At 26.2% G+C, this 21,602-nt stretch overlaps 1 protein-coding gene across 1 annotated transcript in view; it reads right to left on the bottom strand.

Moving 5' to 3' along the window:
• Positions 1-13,391, bottom strand: part of LOC127288313 (agrin) — an 83,854-nt gene extending 70,463 nt beyond the window's left edge. Inside the window, exon 1 of the mRNA XM_051315707.1 lies at positions 13,037-13,391. Within this exon, the coding sequence (XP_051171664.1) occupies positions 13,037-13,085 (49 nt within the window). The 5' untranslated portion in view covers positions 13,086-13,391. The remainder of the gene's footprint in view (positions 1-13,036) is intronic.
• Positions 13,392-21,602: the final 8,211 nt, after the last annotated feature.

The raw sequence follows: 21,602 nt of genomic DNA, 5'->3' as shown, positions 1-21,602 counted from the left end.
AATTTTGAAAATTGGAAGTTAGATTCGTATTTAGCGATTCCTTGTTTATAGATTATTTTTTTCGATTTTCCATTGAATGAAAAAATCAAGTTCACCTTAAATTAAAATGGATAAAAATGTTTCTTATAATTATTCTACAATCAACATTGAGTGCATTAAGAAGTTACGATGGTATATTTACAAGAATGTTTATTACAATTTATTGCCCCTTATATATGTCGATTACGTTTATTGCGAATAGGTTTCGCAGCTCAGCTCGTTATTGTCGCCATAACAAATATATATATATATATATATATATATATATATATATATGCAATATAATATGAATGCTGGTTTTCAACAAACTTGTTTCTCTTACGTGACAACAGGGTCATTTTATATAGAAGACGCAATTATTATATACATTTAAACGTATATATATATATAGTTCTTTGCCCCAACAACACTTTGTTTCACTTTTTGTTTAAATAATAATTAATATTAAGATTATTTTTTAGAATCATTAGGTATACGTACAGAAATTATCTCATTTTAACTTGTTTAATGATTTTTTTAAATAAATTATTTTAAAGAATTATACATTTAAATTTTTTAAAATAATTTACTTACTTTTTCATTATAAAGTAAAGGTAATAGAATTTTTTATATTAAAAAACATATGTTATAGGTAAAAGATTTGTAAATCAACATGGCTGTATGATCAATGTACTCGACTTACGTCCCAAGGGTCTTGGGTTCGATCCCCCTCGCGTGCGAACTTTTTCAAAATTATTCTTAAGAGTTTTATAATGTACTGTATAAATGTAATAATTTTAAACAGAATATAAGTTAGAAATAAAAAAAAATGTAAAAACTATCATTTATTTAAAATTAAAAAAATCTTACAAAATAGGTCAACTTTAAGGAAAACTAACAAGGGCCTGATAAGTTTTTCCCTATATTGGATATTCTAAATTTAAATTAGAATATATGTAACGTATTCTCAAAAAAAGAATATTCTAAATAAATTAATTAAATAAGTAAATATTCCCTTTTACAACGCAAATATTAAATTTCTAATTATTTTTAATATTCGAATTAAAAAAAAAATGAAATTTCTTAAATAAAAATTATACCTATATATTATGTTTATAATAAAATTGAAGTTGAAAAAATAATATTGCTTTTTTTTTTAAAGATACACGTGTAGTAAACTTTTTTTCCAATTAATTTATGTATAATGACTTCCTCGATTCGCGTATTATATATATTTATATATTCTTTATATCTGTTTAGAGTAACTTTATCCGCAAGTTCACGCGCGCACTTGAGACTATTTTAGATAATAAATAAAGAAAATTGTAGCAGAGTTCTATTCCATCGGTCGGCGAATGCATTGAAAACTTGCCGTGTAATTTTCGATGTGTGCGGCCTCGGTTCAAGTACAGAAATTACACCCAGCAAATGATCAGAAAACAAGCAAACTAAGTCTCTCTCAAACTGGTAACCAGCTGCAATACGTGCATATGAAAATTAAAGTCGCATCAAGTAAAATTTCATTTGTTTTTAAAGTGAGAGAGAAAGAGAGAGAGAGAGAGAAAAAAGAGAAACTTGAGAAATTAATAAATTTTTTTCCATTCTTATCAATTTAGTTATTTTTTTTGTTAAATTATATTTAAATAAATATATAAATTGTAGTTGTATGATAACGACTTTTTTTTTTACTCATTTTAAGAAAATTTGCAAAACACTTTCTGTTACTTGCACTCAGAAAAAAATTTGTTCGAAACAACCAAATAAATGCATTGCTATATACAGTTAAACAAACGTTTGGTTGATTTAACTAAATTATTCAATTAAATACTTTTATTTGAATAAAGCAAATGATTTATTGCATATGACTAAATTTTTAATCCTAATCGAAACAATGAATTTTTTATTTGATTTAAATAAATTTTATATTTGGGTCAAAATAAACGGAAATAGAAAATTTTTTCTAGGTGTATCAGTTTTTATTTAAATTAAGCAAATTTTTTCTTATAAGGAACAAAATATTTTTTTGCAAAAACAAAAAAATTTAGTTTAATATTCAATTAATTTAAAGAAATTCACAGTAAACTTGGTTGTATCTTTTTCTATTGCAACGTTTCGATACACATAAGTTATATCAAAAAGAGATCGTTTTGTGTATCATTTTTAGAAATGATACACGAAACGGTCTCATTTTTTGATGCAAAAAATTTAATCAATTTATATCAATCATGGCCGAATTGAATCGACTCAAAATTAAACGAATTTTTTTCAGATATTTTGGTAATAGTACAATTGCGGAGGCCATTTCACTATTTAATTTGAAAATTAAAATAACAGGAAATCAAAGACAATGTGCAATTCGATAATTAAAAAGTGACAGCTTATAATCATAACCTAAAATGCATGAGAAATGAGAAAAAATTTGTCGATAAAATCAATATAGCCGAGCTTTTTAGAAGGTAGATGGCAGTTTTGCTTTTTATAAAAACGATTCAGAAAAAATTTAAAGAAAGAAAATAGATGAGTGCTGCCATCTACCTTCTAAAAAGCTCGACTATATTGATTTTATCGACAAATTTTTTCTCATGCATTTTAGGTTATGTTTATAAGCTGTAACTTTTTAATTATCGAATTGCACATTGTCTTTGATTTTCTGTTATTTTCATTTTCAAATTAAATAGTAAAATGGTCTCCGCAATTGTACTATTACCAAAATATCTGAAAAAATTCGTTCAATTTTGAGTCGATTCAATTCGGCCATGATTGATATAAATTGATTAAATTTTTTGCATCAAAAAATGAGACCGTTTCGTGTATCATTTCTAAAAATGATACACAAAACGATCTCTTTTTGATATAACTTATGTGCATCAAAACGTTGCAAAGATTTGATGCAATTTTTGGTCTCAATTTGATACTTTTAGGAAAACTGTGAATATATAAAATTAAATAATCTGATTGTTTCAAATTTTTTTTCTCAACTGTTATTTGTTAAATTTAATTTGTATTTAATATTACTCTGTACGAATGGGCTTTGCCCGTATATTTTCAATAAATAAATAAATATTTTTTTTTTTTTTAGAAACGATGGAAAAGAATATAAATTCCTGCGCTACGAAATTTTTTTTTTCTTTTGCAATTACTGAAAACGAATCACCGTGACACTGATTGTCGAAATAGTTAACGCTCCTCTTCCATATCCTTATATACAATCTAATGGGGGAATTTTACTGGAAAGCAGAAGTGAGGTCACTCGAACACGTTTTTACTCGAATTTAAGAGAAATTAACATATTTAATTAGGCGAGTTGCACGCAAACACGTAATCATTGTGCGAACAGCTTTTAATCGGGTAGTTAAGTTCATTATGCCAATGAATGTATAAGATACATTTTATACGATATACAGAGACGAATCATTGAAAGAAAAAATCAAACGCTCTTATTTCCAAAATTATATAATTACACTGAAAAAAAATTTATTTGATTCAAATACAGGTGTATTTGGTTATTATCAAATAAATATTTACTTGAATCAAATATTTCTTATTTGAACGAAATAAATGGTATTTGCTTCAAATACTGAAATATTTGATTCAAATAAGAAATATTTGATTCAAGTAAATATTTATTTGATAATAACCAAATACACCTGTATTTGGATCAAATAAACTTTTTTTTAAGTGTATTATAATTCAAATTAAACACGGAAAAAAAATCTTTATCTAGATCAACGATATGTTTTAGCGGAAACTTTCGCTACCTTAGTGAAACATATTGCTGTTTCAGATAAAGATTTTTTTTTTCGTGAATATTTAATTTAACACAAACAAAATTTTCATTTAAATTAAATAAAATTTATTTCCTAAATCAAATAAAATTTATTTACTCTCTAAATCTAAATTAGTAAACATTTACTAATTTAAATTAGTGACTCACTTTTTGCATATGAATTAATTAAATTTTACTAATTATTAGTAAAAGTTACTAATAATTAGTAAAAGTTTACTAATTCAGAAGCAAAAAGTGAGTTACTATTTAAAATTAGTAAATATTTTTACCAATTCAGATTTAGAGAGTAAAACAAATAAATTGTTAATTAAAGTTTAAAAATTTTAAAAAAATTTAACAAATAAAAAAGCAATCATTTATATTTAAACTAATTATTATAAAATTTGCTAATTAATAAATAAGTTTATTATCAAAACATATCATATTTAAAATTATTTTTAATCACCAATATATAACAAGAAAAAAAGTAAGCTCCCTGACACAAGGGGGGGGGGGTTTAAAACAAATGATAATTAATTCACATTACAAGTATAATAAAAATAAATATCCAATTTAAATTTCATTAAATTTTTTTTTACAAGTTTTCGGGAGCACCAATATGGAAATTTATTACATCATAAAAACTGATCTTCTTCGTCTTCTTAAAATACAAGAGGCTATTAAACGAGGAATTTTTAATTAATTTGCCAATATCAGAAGAAAAAAAAACCATTGAAAGTTTTTCTTTAAACTAATTTTAATATGTTAAAAGTTATTTACTTTTAGAGTTGTAGATTTTTTTTTTCTTTTGCTCCTTATTTTATCAAGCTCTAAATGATATTCGGCTATGCGCGCGGTGATTATATGTCGAAACGAGTTGCCTTAACGAGTCTTGTTCATTAACCTCACGTCTGGGGTTAACACTCAATTTAATGAGCCCCAAAAGAAGAAAATAAAGAAAAGAAATTAAAGGTTTTTGTTTTTCAAAGGTTTACCCTAGAGATTTTTTTTTCAAAAAAAAAAAATATACTTTATTTTATATCATATAACCCTTTGCGCGCCTATAATAATAATAATAATTTATATCCCACAAAGAAAATTAAAACATAAAAACTAGACTTTCACTTTTTAAAAATTATTATTATTATTATTATTATTATTAATTTCCGAATAAAAAAAGAAGCAAAATTGAAAATTAATGAGAATTTTTTTAATAATAATAATAATAATAATAATATTTAATTATAATACTATTTAATTAGAATACTTTTTAAATTTAACACAATTTATAAAATTAATATCAATTACTACATCTATACATAGAAATGAAGAAATAATTCGAAAACGAAGAAGAAAAAAGAGAACATTCAAATGAATTGAGATCATTCAAATAATGTATATATATATATATATATATATATATATATATATATATAATAATCTAGTTCAAACAAATTACAATAATTGATCATTATAGATAATTAATCTAATGAGGCTGTTAATTATTCTAATTAATAAAATAATTTTAATGGCATGAGACACACAATCTGATTGTTACATTAATCCGTTAGATTAACTGTAACGTGCTGCATTTTTTAAGAAATGTGATTTTACTTATAGTTTCCTTATTTCGCTAATATTATTATTATGTTTATTAGACTATGTAATAACTAGAAAGCCAACGCACTTGAATCCTCTTTCAATTTGTGTCACCCATTCTTATATTCTATATATCGCATATAATGTATCAAAAATTTCTCACGAGAATTATATATATATGTCTTTCCTTTTTATAATTTAAAGCACGATTTTCTCACTTAATCTATGTAACTACGTAATATTTAATTACACTTTTTAACGAGCAACAGAAATTTAATATTCTCCTGACGATAAAATTCAAACCTTTTTCTTTTTCTTTAATAACTTTTCTTTGTAAAAATAATAAACCAAGGAATTTTTTTATTCAAAATCATCAATTATTAATAAATTATATTATATTTATTATATTATTATTAATAATAATAATAATAATAAATAAATAAATATATTTTTTATAACAATATATTTTTTTCGAATAAAAAAATTTTATTTCGAGCAAATAAAATTTATTTGAAATAAATAAAATTTATCTGAAAAAAATAAAAAATTTATTTAGCTCTACACTGAAAAAATTTTGGTACAGCACAGCTGCCTTGAACAAAAAATATCTATATTCAGTTAACTTCACTCATATATAAAAAATGTAAATATTAATTATGAAATTAATTGAATATAAAAATTTTTAGTTTAGTGCAAATGATGCACCAAAATTTTTTCAGTCTACATAAAAAAAAATTCATAATCAGAATTTTTAAAATTTATCATTTAAAATTTTCAATAAATAATAATTAAATTGTTTTTTTTACTTAAAAAAATTTTTTTAAAATATTAAACCAAAAGAAACTATTTTTTGTTAAAGTTATAAGGTTCAGTAGGGGTAAATGGGGACAAAATCCCTTTTTCATAAATTACGTAATTTTCTTTCTTTAAAAAAAAAAATATTTATGGGTTAATTTTTTTTAAGTTGTTATTTACATTTCCAGGATAAATTTTATGCAGAAGAAAAAAATTTTAATAAGCTTTAAACGCATGAAACTGACTGTCCCCATTTACATACACCAAGATTTAGAAAATTTCCTAAAATTTGGGGTTAATGGAGACAGCATAGTTCCTAAGAAAGGTTTATTAAGAAAAAAGTTTCCGTAAGTATATTACTGTATTAGGGGATGAAAAAACTTGAAAAAAATTTGTAGTAGATATATAATAGTTGAACCAATTGAAATTTTTTTATTTTTTTTATTTCAGTATTTTGTCTCGCATTTGAAAAAAAAAAAAACTTAAAAATCATACACAATTTTTTTCTTATTCCGTATGACTCCCACTACAGGAATTCACTTGAATTTTTGATTTTTGTCAATTTGGTTAATAATAACAAGCTGTCCCCATTTAGTCTGAGTTTTAAAATTTTTGGGGTAAATGGGGACAGCTTGTTATTATTCTGCCGTGTGATATAAGAACTTGGTTAACTGACATTTATGTCGAAGCGAGAAAATAGGGAAAAACTGTTTGCTTTCAGAAAACTAATAAGAATTAAAAAATTATTAAATTTAACTTCACATACTTGGTATAATGATGGTGCTCTATTTAATTATGAAATAAAAAATTAATTATTTAAACAAATTATATGAAATAATGCACTTGTGTGTTTTTCCGAATGCAAATATGAAGTAAAAAGTTTGGGAAAGTCCTTTGCGTAGTGTCCACGAAATAGGTACGCGAGCTCGGTCTGCTGATTTCATGGAAGAACTTAGCTAACTGCAGTGACGTCATGTGGTAAGGGGACAGTTGCAACAGTTCTATAATACGTTTTACGAATTCACAAATCATTTTAAAAGTACATGAACACTGCAAATAAATTTTCAACAAATAAGAACTAATTCTCAATTTCAACTTGATACACTTTTCATTCCGCTAAACATAACCTCTGAGTTGAAGTTTTGACAGAAGCAAGGGAAACAGCAGCTTACTGCCTGCGACCCGAGGACAATCCGAGTTTAGCCGAATTGCAGTTAAGTAGTCGTTCGGCTCTGACTCGACTCAATTTTTGATGGAAGAACTTAGCTAATTGCAAGCGCTGCAAATGTGAGGTTTTTATTTAAAATCCAACGCTCAGACTCGACTACTTATTTCATACAAAAAACACACAACTGCCTTTGACTAAGTTTTTCCTTGAAATCTTATATTCGAGCTCGCAGCCTCATTTGTTTTTTGGACTACGCAAAGTAATTTCCTTAACTTTTTATCAAATATTCTTTCATTTTCTGGAGTTTTTAAGATTTTTAATAACTATTTTTTATAAACAATAATTTGCAAAAATTATTTAAACTATAACTATTAGACGCAGCTTTTTCTTACGAGTTCATTGATACCAAAAACTCATTTTTCGTCAAAATGTCAGTTAACTAAGTTTTTATATCACACGGCAGTATTAACCACACCTATCTTTAACGAAGAAAAAGTTGGTCCCCGATGCCGAAAAAAAACTCATATATTTTGAATCTCTGAACACTAAATAAACAAAATTTCAAAGATTCAAAATCGTAACCGATTCTCCTGCATGACTTTTTATGTATTTATTGTTTTTTATGCATTATAATGAAAAATTGCTTCATTACGATGTGCAGATCAGTTGAAATTACTAGTGCAATTTTTTTTATACTTATTAAATGTAAAAATAATAATAATACATAACTATAATTTTTGTGAATAAAAGTTGGATGATCAATATTTTAATCTTAAATCCGCACTGTCAACAAAAATAATAAGAGAGTATTTTCCATAGAACACCGCAGATGCAAACATTAGATTATCCAAATTTTCTATCACTTCTTATTCGTATTAATATACGCAACATTAGTTACTGCTATTGGAATTTGTATTTGTATCGTGTAAGAAAATAAATGATAACAAGTTGGCTAAAATTAGTTAAAAGTTTTGTAGTTGATTTATTTTTAATCACGCGTTTTGTCATGATTAAAATAAAAAGATTGTACCTTATGTGGTAAAAAAAATTGTTTGCAAAGACGGTAATTTATTTAACTTGTAGTAATAAGTCATTTTTAAATAGATTAAAAATAAATCAACTACATCTACAAAACTTTGAACCAATTTTAGCCAATTTGTTATCATTTATTTTCTTACACGATACAAATACAAATTCTCATAGCAGTAACTAATGTTGGGTATATTAATAAGAATAAGAAGTGATAGAAAATTTGGATAATCTAATGTTTGCATCTGCGGTTTTCTAGGGAAAATCGGTTTCGATTTTGAATCTTTGAAATTTTGTTCATTTAGTGTCCAGAGATACAAAATATATAATAGTTTTTTTTCGACATCGAGGACCAACTTTTTCTTCATTTAAGGTATTTCTCTCGATTACAGACATGCTTAAAATTTTTGCGCAACTGCAATAGTAAACTTTAGTTTTGAACACATTTAACTCCACAAAAATTTTTGAATTACTGTACTACATATACATAGACAGAACGTATACATGTAAACTTACACAATTGTATTTTCGCAATAGCATAGACTTGGCAACACTGTAAACTGTAAAGTTTTAACCTCAAACTTTGTTGATTAACAAAAAAGTAAAATTGAATAATTTGCGTAACTCGAGGGGCCAATTTACCACACAAAAATTATATATATAATTATATATTACATATACACTAAAACATCAATCGAGAACACGTCAGTCGAAAACAGAGCAAGGGAACACTTGAGGGGAAGTGGGGAAGCGGGTAGAATTTAGGTTATGATTGACGCCAAAGTCGTACTTGTGATTTTTAAATTTAAGGTGGATTCAGTGCCCCACTAGTGAAAATCCCCTAGATAAAATTCACATTGTTGCGTAAGGCACTTCATACGGCCCTGAGTGTTTTTATTTTCGAGCGATAAAAATCGCGTCAATTTCTCGATTGACGTTTTAGTGTAATGTTTTATTTTTATTATTGTATATTTTCAATTTAACTTACCAAAATCCACTATTTTTTTAATTAAAGAATAAGTGATTAAAAAGTAAAATTTCTAATAGCTAAACTTTTTCCCGATCATTTTACAAAAATCTTCTGTCTACAGCGTTGCCAAGTTTACGTTTCTTCCACACTAGCGATGTGTGCGCAGTGGATAAAATGAAAATATTATATTACTTTTATTTATTGCATAAAAAAACTGTACTGTAAAAAATTCTCAGTTTTTTATGTATAACTCCTAATGGATCAATCTACAACATATTAGTTTTTTGAGAAACTTTTAACTCTACTTTCAAAAATATTCAATAAAAGGTTGGATGCGCGAAGAAGTATCCTATATCTCCTATGTAAAATTATACAATTTCAAATGTTTATAACTTTAAAACTAGACGGTAAATCGAGTTGAAATTTTTACAATCGATAAATCATATATTTATTAACTTATGTTTAGAGTTTCATTAAAATCTTAACTAAATCAATTTTCGAGAGAAATACCTTAAGACAGGTGTGTAACTAAATTGACAAAAATCAAAAATTCAAGTCAATTTCTGTTATAGGAGTCATAAGGAATAAGAAAAAAATTTTTGTATGATTTTTAAGTCTGTTTTCTTTAAAATGCTCGACAAAATACTGAAACAGTTTGACAAGTTTTGATGCATTGAGCGATAACTTTTTTTATCTTGCTGCCAATTGACCAATATTGACGTTGAGCTTAATTTTAAAACTGTAAATTAAGCTCCAATACCTCTTGTCCCCATTTACTCCAACTGATCCTATTATTAATTATTCAGTTATCACATAATTAAATAATTTGTTAATTAATTTTTTTGTTCAATTGAGTGTAATTTTTTTCTCAACGATTTTATATTCAGAAATGTATTTGAAATATAAAATAATTTATAAATTTTAAATGAAAAACACTGTTTTGTATTAACATTTTATATAAAAAATAATTGCCATCTAAATAATTATTTTTTAAACATTGAAAGAAGTTGTGAAAATTTTATAACTGTTTACAGATACATATAAAAGGAACATTTTCTCTCTTAAAAAAATTTGAAGAAAATTGAAAAAGAATCGATTTTTCTCAAGAATAGTAATAAGATAACGTCCATAAGATCGATTATATCAATTTGTTTCCCGCTGTTCTGATAATCTTTGGTAATACTTTATTAACTTCCTGATCAGCAATTACACTTTCGATATAAGTAATGCGCGGACTATAATTTATCCAGTATATATGCAGATGGAATGCTAACAAATTCTTATTCAAAATTTCTTAAATTCATAATTATAATTAAATAATTAATAAAATTATAATTATATTATTATAATATAATTATAATTATTATAATTATCATAATAATTAAAATTATATTTATAATTATAATTAATATATTACATTTTAATTATATTTATTATATTAAAGTGAAGATAGAAAATTCAAAACAAATAATAATTATTTAACTTAAATTTTAAATAAAATACAAAAAAAAAATGGTAAAATTTTTTATTACAGAATTTTGCAGTCCAAATAGAAAACACCATATTTACATTCTCTTGACAACATTAAAAAAAAAATTATTCCCAAATTGAAAATTTATGCTTTGCAAATATTTAAAAAAAATTTTGATATACATTATTCAAAAATTTTTATATATTTTACATTTAAAATAAAAGTATATATTCTAATTTTAAGAATAAAGTTTTTAGTGTATATTTTTATTATTTAAATTGAAATTACATTAAAATATTCGGAAAATAGTTGTCAAAATTATATACGAAATGAAGGATTAATTTTTAAATTTAAGATTATTTTTTAAAAAAAAATAATAAAATTTTTATTCAAAACTATTTTCTTTAATTTAAGAATATATTCTTAATTTTAAAGTACAACTAATATTTAACTTTATATCTGTGAAGCAACTAAAACATTACAGAGAATATACAAAACTTTTTCTGTCTCAGAAAAATTTTAACATTATTTCTATGTAAATGGTTTAAGTTGTTCTAGTATTTTCTCTTGTCGTATTTAAATAAAAAAAAATGCAGTTACGGCGTTTTTAATTGGGACGACAGAAAGCTCGTCATTGAAACATCCAATTAAGGTAATTCATTTAAATTTCTCAACATTTCTTAAATTCAAACTTCAAATCACAATAACTTTACATAAAACTTGAATAAATGAATATTGAAATATTTTTTTTATTAAAACAAGCAAAAAAAATTTTGTTTTACAACAAAATAACTCAAACAGAATAATTTTATTAGAGCAAAAAAAAAAAAAATTGCATCCTACTATTAATGAAATATTTCAATCTGAAGAATTTTTTAAAGACATTAAAAAAAAAATTTTCTATAAAGAAACATCTTTATACAATAACAAACTGCCACACATGTATCTAAAATTCTGAACGTTCAAATGAACAAATTTTTTTTATTACTTTTTGTAAGTTTAGATTTTAAAAATATTAATTTACACATTAAAAAATAAATTATTTACTTAATAAATGTTGAATTTATTTTTTATTTCTTATTAGAATAAAATAATTTAAAAAAATATTAAAACGGAAAAAATTTGTTCTTCATTTAAATGTTCAAAATTTTAGACACTGACACACCAAAAAATTAAAAATATTCCGAAATTTAGAATATATACTTGGGGACTTATTTTGAAATATTTTATACTTAAATTTAGTATGTAATATTTTTAAAATTAGAATATATTCTCTGTACCTAGTTTACATTCTTAGTATTTAGTATATAATCTTAGCACTTAGAATATATATACTACTACTACTTAGAATATTTGTTTCACAGTCTAATAAAATTTATTTGATTCAAATAAATTTTTATTTGATTTAAATAAATTTTTTTTTTTGATTTAAACAAAAAAAATTAATTTATGCCAAATAAATAGGTTAGTAAGCTGTGAGACAACTATAGATTTATTTAACTCAAATATATTATATTTGGTTCAAATAAAACATTTCTCTGGGTGTAATTATAAAAAATATATTCTAATTTTAAGAATATTACATACACTCAGAAAAAAATTCGTTTGAAGCAACCAAATTTTGGTTAAATCAACAAAATAAATGCATTGCTCTCTAAATCTGAATTAGTAAAAATGTTTACTAATTCAAATTAGTAAACATTTTTACTAATTCAGATTTAGAGAGTGATATACAGTTAACCAAACATTTGGTTGTTTATTTAGCTCAATCAAATTTTTTCTTTGTTCAAAAAATTGAGTAAAATAAACCAAACAGTTATTTAGATCAAATAAATATTTATTTAAATTAAACAAATTTTGTTTGAACTAACCAAAAAATTGGGTAAATATAAAAAAAAATGGTACATTTGGTTCAAACATATCTTTTTTCTGAGTTTACTGAATTTAAGTATAAAATATTCTAAAATAGGTCCCAAGTATATATTCTAAATTTCAAAATATTTTATTTTTTGATGCACACAAAAGAAAAGGACAGCAAAAAAAATAAATAAATAAAAACAAAATGAAATCAATAAAAATTACAAAAAAAAACAAATTAAAAAAAAAACAAATCAATAAAAAACACGTGTCACACTGAATCCGAAAAAATATTTACTATTCGCAAAAACTTATTTGACAAGAAAATAAATTCACATGGTTGAATAGATTTTGTTGACTGACCTCGAAGACAGCAGAGCAGAAAAATCCCTAAGAGGTGATAACGTCGCATCCTTCGACCTTCAGTATTCAAATCTGGGCACACAATTACAAAAAAAAATTTTTTTTTTTTTTTTCGTGATCTCGCGAGCGCCGCACGACTGACTGTTGTAGTGTGCCAACCGAACGTAGAACGTGACCAAGTGAAAAAAAAAAAGTTAAGACAGAAAGGAAAAAAAAGAGAGAAAAAAAAAGATAAATAGAAAGAGAAAGATAGATATAGAGAGAGTATTAATAAAGGAGGAGGAGAGGAGGAGGAGGCGGAAATGCCCTCTTCGACCTCTTTCGTCCTTCGAGGTCCACGAACAACTGTCGCTGGACTGCCAACGGTCCGGCTATAGCCGGACCGTCACAAAGGGGAAGGGGGAGGCTATCGAGCACCACTTTCTAGGCCACCTTCTGTAACCCAATCAGGATGGAGATGTCAGTTTAGTACAATTCCTCCAGGACCAATTAAGCCAAACGATGAACATGAATTAATAATTGATAAGATTAATTATAATATGGAAAAGTAAGGATTTAAAGTGTGTGAAGAAACATGTTGGATGTAACATATAAATATAGTAAGTCTATATAGATATATATGAGAAACAGTAGAGTTCAAGGTCCCTTGGCGCTTAATATAATTACAGGGAAGTAAGTGTGTCTCCTGAGGGAGAGTTCTCTCCTACGTTCTAGGTCGCAGACGAGAGCAATGTCATGTCAGTTGGATACATCTTCTGCACTTAGGCGCACCTGAGAGTTTCTTTCCTTTCATTTTGCACGACCTTCCAAGGAGATGCTGCGAGTATTCAATCTCATATCTTTTAACTCATCACGAACAACTTCATACCCAAATCACGTTCAATTCAAAGTATCTCCTTCTCATTCTCTCTTTCTTTCTGCATTATATATATTACAAATAACAATATATTGACATTTTTTTTTCAAATTCACACACAGAGAAAAGTACACGGAGAGAAATTTATGCTACTGGGTAACATAATGATGTTAAGGGCAACCATATTTAGTGCTAAATATACAGACAGCGATAAAGATTGTAGTATTTACTATCAGATGATTATAGAAATTTGATTGTACAATTTACAATCTTTGATGTTAAAAATTTTATACGATCTCTTTACGTTCTCGAGTGGCAAATATACACGAACCTAACCTCGCTTTTTTTGTAAACTTAAATAATTTCATTTTATTTTAATAAGACATTTCGATAAGAATTTAAACTTTTTACATAAAAAAGAGTATGTCTATTTTTTCACTCCGTCTATAAAAAAGACTTGCTTAAACATAAATATATTTATCAAACGGTACATTTTTTTCACAGAGTCAATTGAATTTGTATTATGTTACTAATTTTTAATTTTAAAAAAAGTAAGAAAAAATATGAAAAAGTTTTTTTTCCAAAAAAAATTTCAATAAACACATGTACATTTATACAAACGAAAAAAAAACTTACTTGATTTTTGTAATCTTGAAATTTTTTAAAAAATTTTAAGCGAGGTTCTGGTTTTGGTATAATGATTGATATTGTATCATTGTCCAGTAAGTAAAACGATTCTTCATCAATTTCACCGTCTAAACAACTCAAAATTGTTTTGAGGTTATAAACACGTTCACACTTCAGTTTTCGCTAATTCAATCAAAATAATAAACCTACCTCCAAAAGATGGAATCAAAGATTCCATATTCAACGACATTAATAAATTTTTAACAAACTCGTCCATTTTTTTATTCACAACTTTTTTCACTATATATAAACACGTGCGTGAAAACACAAGGACCGCAATTGAATAGGCGAAGTATACACCACAATCAGCGCATGCGCTCACATTTAATTTTTACAATATTTGATAGTAGTGACTACAATCCAAAAGCTAACATATTTTACGTCTTTGAGTAACATCTTGGATAGTAAAATGTTGATAGTAGATTCTTGTCAGTAACACAATGATAGTACCTTGTACAATCTTTCTTTTTACTATCAAATTCTTACTATCCATTTCTCTCAGTGTAATTTTACTGAGGCATATATATATAGATTTTCCATCGACATCGAGACGCATGAATAAGCTTTAATATTAAGTTAGCATTTTAATTATCTAGATTTTACTTTTAGCCGAATTCGAAAACGCTTGAATATGTTCATTGAGCCGAATTTTATTTGTTTAAATTATTATTTTGTAGAATTTTTATTAAATCGATATTCTATATTGCAGAATTTTCATTAAACTGATATTCTTTATTAGAAAACACCGAGAAAAAAAATTTAGTGATTGCAACAAAATTGTTTAATTGGACAATTTTGGTTCTTGTAACCAAATTTTGGTTGGCTGAAACAAAGTCGCAGAGCGAGGGGGAATTTACTCAGGTAGTCAAGTGTACACTCTTCCTGTAATACCGTGTAATAATGCGTTATTACGGTGCTGTAATAACGCAAAAAAATCTGTAATATCTCTGTAATAATGTGCAATACTCTGTAATAACGTGTAATAACTTAGTAATAAGGGTAATATGAGGTGTAATACCGGTAGTCAAGTGTACACGTTTTTAACTAGTAAATTCCCCCTCGTCGCAGAGTTATCTCAACCAAACATTTGGTTAGGCCAACAAAATTATTTGGTATGGAGCATTTTTAAATTCCAACCAAAATTCAGTTACGACAACAAAATAATTTTATTAACACAACAAAATAATTTGATTAACACAACAAAATAGTTTGGTCTAAAAAACCAAATGATCGTTTGTTGTCCTAACTAAAATTTGTTTGCGACAACCAAATAATTTGATTCGCTCTCAGCTCATAGCTTAAGAGAACAGTTAGTTTAAATCTCTCACAAGGATGGGTAGTCCAGTGGTCAGAGCTCCCGACCTTCAGTTTTAAAACAGAGGTTCGATCCCAGGCGGAGATGAGATTTTTCAAAGTCCACAAATATTTCAAATAAAATAAAATTTTTAATTTTACAAAAAAATTGTTTGTTTGATCAACCAAACATTCTTGTTGGCCTAACAAAAAAAATTGGTTGAGCTAACCAAACATTTTTGTTATGCCAACAAAAAACACTCAACCAAATTTTTTGGTTGACTCAAACAAATAGTTTGATTGCTTAAATAATAACAAAATTTTTTTCTTGGCCCAACCAAATTTTGGTTGCTCTGACTAAACATTTTTCGCTGTGTTTCTCAATTTTTTTGGATAGTTTTTTATGACGAAAAGTGCTTTAAAGGTGGTAATTGGGGTCTTCTACTCGCATCGGGCGCTCAATTTTTTTCTACACTTTTAGGTGTATTTTGTGCCGGAAATTGCATTAATATAGTCTGCCTAAGAAGAATTAAATTTTTTTGGAAAGTTTCTTATGACGAAAACTGCTTTAAAGGTGGTAATTGAGATCTTTTTCTACTCGGTTCAGGCGGTCAATTTTTTTTACACTTTTAGGTGTATTTTGTGTCGGAAATTTATATTTGAATTGGGATTTTGGAAGCAGCTTCATCTGCAGAAGTACTATTATATGGACTATTATATTACTTGAAAACTACTGAACCGATTGTCTTGAAATTTAACATACTTTTTCAATACATGATCATCTAGTTATTAATCGAAGAATTGATTTTTTTTATGCCAAACTTTTCTTTTTCCAGCTGAAAAACGAACTCTTTTTTTACGAAAATCGAACGGTCAACTTTAACAGGTCGCCATTTTGTCAAATATACAGGGTGTTCCAAAAGTATGGAAACTTGCAAATATCTCGAAAAGTAAGGAATTTTCGTAAAACATGTTCAATACAAAAGTTGTTCCAAACAAAAAGATCTACATTGGTGAAACCAAAAAATTGGACCCCGGGCCCAATGTTGGGCCCTACAATGAAAAAAGTAGTTTTCTTAAATGAGACCACTAATTTTGAATATCAAATTCGTAATCCCCATGAAATTCTGCGTAGAGACGTGTGGTATAAGTGCCGAAAATATTGGGCCTAATCCAAGATATGGGGCACAACATTTTCGACAAAGAAATACATTTAAAAAATCGTATCTTTGGGGGTTTTTGGGGTCACAGGATTACAAAATTCAAAGCTACTTTTCAAATTGGGCACAGAGCCCAATGTAGGATTCCGCGGCCCAATGTAAGGCCCACAGTAAAAAAATAAGTCTAAATGCCAAAAATATTGGACCCAATATTTTTGGCATTTGTACTACAAAACTAAATCCAAAATTTCATGACGATTACGAAATGGATACTAAAAATTAGTGGGTTTTATTCAAGACAACTAATTTTTTTTACCGTGGGCCTCACATTGGGCGGCGGAATCCTACATTGGGCTCTGTGCCCAATTTGAAAAGTAGCTTTGAATTTTGTAATCCTGTGACCCCAAAAACCCCCAAAGATACGATTTTTTAAATTTATTTCTTTGTCGAAAAATGTTGGGCCCGATATCTTGAATTGGGCCCAATATTTTCGGCACTTATACCACATGTCTGAACGCAGAATTTCATGGGGATTACGAATTTGATATTCAAAATTAGTGGTCTCATTTAAGAAAACTACTTTTTACATTGTAGAGCCCAACATTGGGCCCGGGGCCCAATTTTTTGATTTCAACAATGTAGATCTTTTTGTTTGGATCAACTTTTGTATTGAACATTTTTTACGAAAATTCGTACTTTTCGAGATATTTGCAAGTTTCCATACTTTTGGAACACCCTGTATATATTTTTTTAAATCCTTTGATTAAATACTAGATAATCCGTTTCATTTTTTGATTTCAGACGAACCAGATTTCCATAGTGTTGGTCACCGCAAACCATGTTTTTCGGTAGGACGTCACTTTGACTGGACATAACTTTGGAACTATTTAATATTTTCAACTTTTTATTTTTAATTCATGTTTAAATTATGTACTTTTAGATAAATAAATCGATATTTTGAAAAAATTTAATATTTTACGAGAAAAAGTTCATGAGAAATGTCTATTTTTTGGCGCTACAACTGCGAGTGCCCTCTTAAATAACACAGATCAACACTGATTTTTGTGCGGCAAATATCGAAGCTCTACAAAAAAAAAAAAAAACAAATACTTAAGCCGTTAACATCTTAAAATCAAAATGCCTGGAAACTGGCGTAATTTTTATCTTATAAGTAGATTAAGTCAATTTTACAACTTACAATCATACACTCAAGGCTGAAATTCAGTGAAAATGGTTCTAATATTAACGGTTTTAGTCAAAAGTGAACTGAAAGTAAGTATTATTTTTTAGTGTGTAGTTTTTGAGAAAAACGGGTTTAAGGTGTCAAAAAATCGCGTTTTTGGAAAACTTTGAGTACCTCTAGCATTGGAACAAAAGGTCGTAGAACCTTTCACTTAGGCTTAAATTGAAGCTTAATATGTTTAATACAATCCCACTAAAAACCTTTCTGGTATCATGACCTCAAAGTACATAATTTGTACTCTAATTTGTATTACATTTTTTAGTCGCAAAAATTAATTTTAGAAAAGTTTGAGCGCATACCTCTAGCAATGAAACAAAAGGCCATAGAAACTTTTATTTAAGCTTAAACTAAAGTTTATAAATCCCTAAAAATTATATTGATGCAACAATAAGCTAAAAATTGTTGGTAACGATTCTTAAAAATGCTTCCTTTATTGAAAGTAAACAATTTATTACTAATGACTTTGAGGTTAAGGTGCTGAAAATTAATTTTCAAGGATTGTAGTCTAAAGTTCAAACTTTAGTTTAAGCCCAAAAAAAGCCAAATTCATTTCATTGCTTGAGATACGCACTAAAATTATTCCGGAATTAATTTTTTCAACTCAAAAATGGATTACAAATGACTTTGAGATCATGGTGTAAAAAAGATGATTTTTGGGGATTATAGTTGAAACATTAAGCTTCGATTTAAGCCCAAGTGGAAGGTTCTACGACCTTTTGTTTCAGTGCTAGAGGTACTTACAGTTTGCCAAAAACGCGATTTCTTGGCATTTTAAACCCGTTTTTCTCAAAAACTAGAGCTGATAGAAACTTTTAGTTTACGGAATTGTATTCAGAATGTAAAAACCTATCATGTGTAATACATAATACGATAAAATAAAAATTTGGTAAAATAAAAAATCTAACATTGACAAATTAAATGCTCCGTCAAATGAAAATTCTTACAAATTAATTATAGAGCTTTAAACATGCGTCTCTAAAACGGTAGTTCAAATTTTTATTTAACACAGTAAAAAGAAAACCTTATTTTAAGATGAGTCTTAAAGTCAGTGCTAGTAGTTATGATGGAAATTGTATTGCGTGAATTCAGCAAAGCTGCCTTAAAAATGTTGCCTCTTAAAGTAAGACCTCTTTTCGGCCTTAAAATAAGACTTTATTTTTATAGTGTCAAGTATTTTACTAAATATAATTAGGTATTATTTAATAATTTTTTTTTTTTGCATCGAACTGTTGTTTAACAAAAATATTATTTTACAAAATTTCGATTTAAATTGTTTAAATTAAAAAACAAAATATTTCTTCTAAACATTTAAGCAATTGCGATTTTAAGAATTTACAACACTATCGGAACAAAAAAAAAATTGTGTTCTCTTCCGCATCACCCAGGAGGTGGAACACTAGACGCGTTTTTTTAACGTGCTTCCCCAATACACAATTTGTTCAAATGCAAATTAAATCTAAATTTTTAATTGTAATTCAACTCAAAGTGTGTATAAGGCCTAACCACAACATACAAAAAAATTTATGATGGCAATATATCGAATATTAAAATTTCGGCAATCCTGTGCGAGTTCTGAAAGGGAAAAACATTTATATTAATAACCTAAAATAGAAAACTGTTTCCACCTGAAAAGAAAAAAATTTCGTTAGTATCCACCTGAAAGAAAAAAGTTTTATTAGTATCAACCTGATTAATAAAAAAAGATTCATTAATAACAACCTGAAACAGACAAAATTCATTATTAATAACATAAAAAACAAAAAAATTTAATATTTTCAAACGGAAATATAAAATATTCATTATTAATAACATGTAACAAAACAAATTTATTATTAATAACATAAAACAGACAAAAATTATTATTAACAATGTGAAACAAAAAAATGTATTAACAACCCAGAAACAGAAAAAATTCATTAATAACAACATGAAACAAAAAAAATCCATTATTAACAACCTGAAATAGAGAAAATGCATTATTAAAAATATGAAAACAAAATTTATTATTAACAACCTGAAACAGAAAAAATTTATTATTAACAACCTGAAACAGAAAAAAATAATTATTAACAACCTGAAACAGAAAAAAATCATTATTAACAATCTGAAACAGAAAAAATTAATTATTAATAGCATGAAACAGAAGAAATTCATTATTAACAACCTGAAACAGAAAAAATTTATTATTAACCTGAAACAGAAAAAAATAATTATTAACAACCTGAAACAGAAAAAAATAATTATTAACAACCTGAAACAGAAAAAAATCATTATTAACAACCTGAAACAGAAAAAATTAATTATTAATAGCATGAAACAGAAGAAATTCATTATTCTGCTGCACGATGAAAAAACTTAATCAAGTCATGGTATGACTTAACTAAGTTTTTCCATTGTACAGCAGTATTAACAACCTGAAATAGAAAAAAAAATTCATTATTAGTCACATGAAAAATAAAAAAATTCATTATTAATAACCTGAAACAGAAAAAATTCATTATTAGTCACATGATATAAAAAAAAATTCATTATTAACAAACCTGAAAAAAAATATTTATTAATAGTCATTTATATAAAAAGGTTAAAAATGTATTACAAAAAAATATTTCTTACCACGATGATTTTCCTGAAAGAATAATTGTTATAAAGCACACAAAAATTTTACCACATTTATAATTTTATTTTTAAAAAAATAATTTTTTTAAAAATAAATTTATATGAACAATTTTTACAAGAGAAAAAGAAGATAGCGACACGGATATATCATGCAAATTTCTTATAACTAAAAACATTCACACACAAAAAATATTCCCTACCTATACCTATATTTAAAAAATATTTAATCAACATTCATAAAACTAACGACCTCCCTAACAATTTTTAAAGGGCGCGAATACCTGACGATTGTCACTCACACATACCGCCCAGGTGCAAATAGACCTATACTAGGGATTACGTCCCGTGACGCATCCGTCACCTGAGCTTAAACATTAACATAAACAATCAGACAGGGAAGAATATAGTAATAAATTAAATTTTAATTATTTTTCCAATAAAAATTTAAAATAATTTATATAGTTAAAAATTTAAGTTTCTTTACTATCTTGATGCATGAAACACTTGTTTTATTTTTTAAAAAAGTATTTCAATTTACTAAGAAATTAAGTTTGAAAATTTTTGTATAAAAAAACTACTGTAAATAAGTAAAAAAAAAAATTCAAAATTTAAAGAAGTATTATTAATTATTTAAAAAAAGGAGGGTTAATTAAAATATATATACACCTGAAATAAATAGCAGTTCACAAAATTTTAAATGTAGTAATTATA

Source organism: Leptopilina boulardi, unplaced genomic scaffold, assembly GCF_019393585.1.
Source record: "Leptopilina boulardi isolate dan_hultmark-lab unplaced genomic scaffold, ZJU_Lbou_2.1 LbouV2_384, whole genome shotgun sequence".
Classification (NCBI taxonomy): domain Eukaryota; kingdom Metazoa; phylum Arthropoda; class Insecta; order Hymenoptera; family Figitidae; genus Leptopilina; species Leptopilina boulardi.
Note: the sequence above shows the minus strand (reverse complement) of the source record. Positions and strands in the feature narration are given on the sequence as shown.